Raw genomic sequence first — 5,118 nt, 5'->3', positions numbered from 1 at the left:
CCCCGCCTGTGTAGTGCGGGGCAAACAGAGAATAAAGGGTTAGTAGGTACAAATGCTCAGTTGTAGAGCTCCCAAAAAACTATCCACCCCTTTAGATATCCTCCTTTTCTTTCCTTATTTTGCAAAGGCATATTTAGCCCCAACTGATTTCAGCAGAAGGGGCACCTTCTCCCCCCTTACTCAACATAGGGCCCGCCGCTCATGCCCTTTTTGATCTGATTCGATAGGGCTCTGGATGAGGCCCTTACTTAAAAGGGCTTCAGCCCCAACTGATCTACCATCTCCGTGGACGCTATGTTATCCAAACTCCCAGCATCAATGATTATCTTTGCACTGGCCAATTCCGACATAGATTTTGAATACAGCCTTCCGTCTTCTCCTCCTTTCTGCTGACGTTGGCTCATGTTGACACACAATCTAATGACAGTGAAACTATCTCTTGTCCTGAGCTTGAGAACCCCAGCACAAGGTAATACCCATGATATATTGAACACGACACGAGTCCAACTCGGCTGCATTGCAATAATGAAGAAAGATAAGATTAGGGACCTCCCTTTCTTTCTAGCGCATACAACAATAATTCAGGTTTATTCAAACCCCTCCTTTCTAAATAGTGTCCTAAAGATAGTGTCTCACACAGCATACTATGCAAAGGAAACCACTTTTTTGGTTCTGACTTACAAACATATTTCTCCATATAGGTTCTATTCCTCCTCTATAATCCAGATACCTATAGCAAGATTGCACTGCAAAGCAATCACGTTTTGCACCTGGGCCTTAACATACCCATCCTGTCCTCCCTTGCTATACCACTTGGCCATAAAGATGAAATATCTTGAAAAAATCCTCCATTTTTTCCTACTTCTAATCACCTATCAGTTGACACAGTGTTCTTTTTGATAACCATGGCGTCTGAACCAATTTGTGCGCACCTCGACTAATTCCAAAGGATATTTGCCACTTCCTGCCAGTGCAGGTACTTGGTAACTCTGTCCACTAAGGCAAGGACAGATGAGAAGAAATCACCCAGTGTTTTTGTCCGTTAACAGTGTTCATCTTGTTCCAAGAACACAAGGATGCATATGGTCAACAGGAATAATCCTCAGTAAGGCCCAAAAATATTATCCCCATATGCACCTCTCACCAGATATGTTTATCTCATCCAGTCCAACCAGAAGCATCAGCTATGGTCTTCACTCTTCTTTTCCTGCCTTCTCAATAAGCACCACAAGGGGAATTCTTTTACAGCAGTAAACATATTGAAGGTGACACAAACTCAAAACTTATAGTTTAATCAATTTAATTGAAATCCATCATTAATATGTTTATACTACGTATGGAAATAAAAAAGGGATTTATGAGAAAATTTTATGAAAATCTTACTGACCTTATCAGCTTCACATTCAAAATCCTCTTCCATGTGATCAACATGATCATCAAGTATCCAAGGTCTACGCCTAACAGAACTCTTAAGCTTTCCTGTGCTAATAATTGTTGATGTAGAAGCAACCTGGATAGGACCTTGCTCAGACTCATTCCCAACAGCCACAGAGTTACAGGCTTCCTCATTATTTTCTACCTTCTGTAGTGTGAAGGACGTTAGTGATTCAAAACCGGGTGGAACTGAAAACTTTTTCCAGTCGTCACATTCACCCTGTAATCTGGTGCGTTTGGCCCCCATCAACACTGAGACAAAATAGCACTGGAACAAAAAGGGAAAGTATTACTGGACATGAAATGTGACATGGACTTACTTTGCCTTCTAAGGAAGAAAATAACCAAATACAGGCATGCTTCATCAATGTCCATGTAAGTTGTACCTCTTAACTTCACCTTTATATTTCTGTCAAGTACAATCAGACATCCGTCTGTGAGAACTTCAGAACTGACCTGCAACAAGAGAACACAGATTAAAGGGTAAATACTAGCCAATATGACATATAGTCAAAGATAAAAATAATCTGCATACAGATACAAAAGACTAAAGTAATAAAAAATGAATTTGGTCGTGCCTGGTATTTTAAGGTCAATAAAACTAGGTGCGGATCAATTTTAAACAAATTCTTCATAAAATTCCTTTGTAAAATTGCAGACATGAATCTTGTTAATATGAGAACACCAAAAGTAAGGGGAAAAAGGGATACACAACAGAAAGAAACTAATCCAATCTTCTTCTTTTTTGAACTGGTAAGTATATTGAGATAAACAGCAAAGCGCTGAGAAGGTTCTCTGTAGGCACAAATCAGATATCCCCATGCAAAAACAAAAAGAGGGGCACCTATCTATACAGAAAAATATATTCCTGTAGTGAATTGATAATATCGAACATACTGTTTCCATCCTTTACATCCTGTAAAGTTGCACCAAAAAGCCATAAGCTAAAGACATTTGTACAGAGACAGCTTTCCCTACAAAAACCTGGCATTTATTTCCGTCCACAGAACCCAACAGATACAAGTCGGCACTGTAACCCACAGACTTCTTGCTGGTTTCCTAATCCCACTTTTGCCCCAAACAGTCAGCAGGTTTGGGGAAGTAACAAAATAGAAGCCAAATCACTCAAATTCATATCCGAGAGCAAATGCAGAACTGCTAGCTGTGATTGGTTGGATACTCTCTTCGTATAACGTCTTAGCTTGGTCACTCAAATTAAATTCTCCTAGTAAGTTCGCCAAACGGGATACAAAAAGATAGAATTTTTAGGGTGGAATAGCAAATGCACTTGCTGTTAATACAAGTCCCGCATCGCCTACCAAATTCAGACCTATCCGCCATTCTCTCCTTCAACAATGCCTTCACTTCACTTCTAGACACTACTTATCTTTTTTTACGGAAAAGAAATCAATCAACCAACTATGTCTCAACTCCAATCTATTAGAGTCAATTCTATAATCCGATGTATCCATTTAGCTCTATTTGGATCCATTTCTTTCTTAGATACTAGATTTCCAAAAAGAATGATGTTCTGGGCATTTAATCCACCAAACTTGATCAGCTCTTGGAAGTATCACAAACTAGAACAAACCCATTTCATATTTCAGCACCATGACAAATATCTACACACAAATGACACATCTATTGTCCATGTGAAAAATCGAAGAATGAACCAAACTTGCAACACTAAGTGAGACATATATGAAGCATCGAGAAAATGAAATACACTTAAGTACCTAGAAATTGCACAAAAGGTGATGGTGGTTTTACCATTGCAGTTTCGTAAGATTCTAATTAGAAGTCAGCTATAAGAATCCTGGGAGTCCCTTTTGATCTATTCAGGTCCATTTTCATTCCTTGATACTAAATTCCCAAAAAAATAATGTGTCACATTCCACTCAACTTAATCAGTTCTTAGAAGCATAACAGACTAGCACAAACCCATTTCATATTTCAGCAGCAAGACAAATTACAAATATAGATACACATATGAGACATCTATTGTCCAAGTGAAAAAAATCGAAGCTTGAAACAGTAAATAAAATAAGTATGAAGCAGTATGAGAATGAAAATACGATGAAGCACGTAGAAATTGGACCATAAAAGGTGATGGTAGTTGTGTATCCATTTTGCTCAATTCGGGTCCATTTCATTATTTGTTACTAAACTCCCAAAAAGAATGATGTGGGCGTCAAATCCACCCAACTTAATCAGTTCTTAGAATTGTCATAAACTAGCACAAACTCATCTCATTTTAGCACAATGACAAAGAAAAAAATATAAATACACACATTTATGACCAAAAAAATTGAAGCTTGAACCCAAAATTTGCAACTGTAAGCAAGACATACGTGAAGCAACTAGAAATTGGACCGCAAAAGGTGATAGTCATTCCAAGAAGTCAGCTATACGAATCCTGGTATCCATTTTGATCTATTCGGGTGCATTTTCATTACTTAATACTAAATTCCCAAAAAGAATGATGTGGGCATCAAATCCACCCAACTTACTCAGTTCTTAGAAGTATCACAATTCACAAACCAATTTCATATTTCACCACAATAACATAGAACAAACAGAAACACACACATGACACAGCTATTGTCCACGTAAAAACACCAAGCTTGAACCAAAACTTGAATCAGTAAATAAAACATGTATGAAACAGTAAGAGATCGAAAATACAACGAAACACCTAGAAATTGAACCATAAAAGTTGTGTATCCATTTTTCCCTATTCAGGTCCATTTCATACTTTGCTACTAAATTCCCAAAAAAAAAATGACATGGGCATTAAATCCACCCAAACTAGCACAACCCCATTTCATATTTCAGCAAAATGACAAAGAATAAACAGAAATACACAACTAAAAATCGAATCTTGAATCAAAATTTGCAGTACGTTTACCTAGAAAAAAGGTGATAGTAGTTTTGGAGTTGCAGGGTCAAAAGGGTAACAGCAGAACTTGATTTGAAAATGGAGAGAAGGGTTTGCACAGGGAAGAAAACTCATAAACCTAGTACATGAACAAAACTTTAAGGAATCAACTATGGAGGATTTTTTTCTTTTCAAGATTCTTCTTCCCCAAAGCTCAACTGAAATAATCTGAGTTTTTTTAAGCTAAAATTGATATTTATGGGATAATGTTTATTTTGACCCTTCATTTGCTACTTTGGATCACTTTTGGTCCAAATAACAAAATGGATTTAAACTCTATTATCCAAAAAAAATAAATTGAGTTGGACTTCAATATGGGTACTAGAAGAAAAATCAAAAGAAAAATATTACCATTTAATCATTTTCGATGCAAGAAATTATGCTGAATAATCTTGAAAATCAATGATTTTGAATTTTTGGTCATACAAATTTTCGTGGTTAAAAAAGTCAAAATGTGTTATTCATAGATCAAAACTTGACAAAAATGAAGTTGAAAGTTCAAGATTATCCAATCGCACTTAATATTGCATTTAAAATTTATTTATATTTCATGTTCTTTTCCCAACTAGGAGTAGTTAGGTTGCATGAAACAATCCAAAAACATAATAACATTTATAATAGAATTTGTAGTAAGAAACTTATTGAATATACTAGATATAGGACCCCGTGCCAGCACGGGGCCCAATATATATTATCATATTATGGAATTTGAGAAGTTATTGAAATTTTTATATGATTTTAAAAAT

General features: G+C 36.4%; 1 protein-coding gene across 5 annotated transcripts in view; it reads right to left on the bottom strand.

Annotated features, from left to right (window-relative positions):
* Nucleotides 1–4,574, bottom strand: part of LOC102580166 (putative lysine-specific demethylase JMJ16) — an 11,287-nt gene extending 6,713 nt beyond the window's left edge. The window contains exons 1-4 of one of the 5 annotated variants that reach the window (XM_015304644.1): nucleotides 4,343–4,574; nucleotides 3,205–3,297; nucleotides 1,834–1,890; nucleotides 1,388–1,702 (exon numbers count right to left, since the gene is read on the bottom strand). In XM_015304644.1, coding sequence (XP_015160130.1) covers nucleotides 1,388–1,702; nucleotides 1,834–1,890; nucleotides 3,205–3,207 — 375 coding nt within the window. In that variant the 5' untranslated portion in view covers nucleotides 3,208–3,297; nucleotides 4,343–4,574. The other 4 variants (XM_015304646.1, XM_006365835.2, XM_015304645.1 and 1 more) reach the window with 4 other exon arrangements.
* Nucleotides 4,575–5,118: the final 544 nt, after the last annotated feature.

The sequence above is a fragment of the Solanum tuberosum genome, unplaced genomic scaffold (genome assembly GCF_000226075.1).
Source record: "Solanum tuberosum cultivar DM 1-3 516 R44 unplaced genomic scaffold, SolTub_3.0 scf00584, whole genome shotgun sequence".
In the NCBI taxonomy this organism is placed as follows: Eukaryota; Viridiplantae; Streptophyta; class Magnoliopsida; order Solanales; family Solanaceae; genus Solanum; species Solanum tuberosum.
This window is presented reverse-complemented; position numbering and strand designations above follow the sequence as displayed.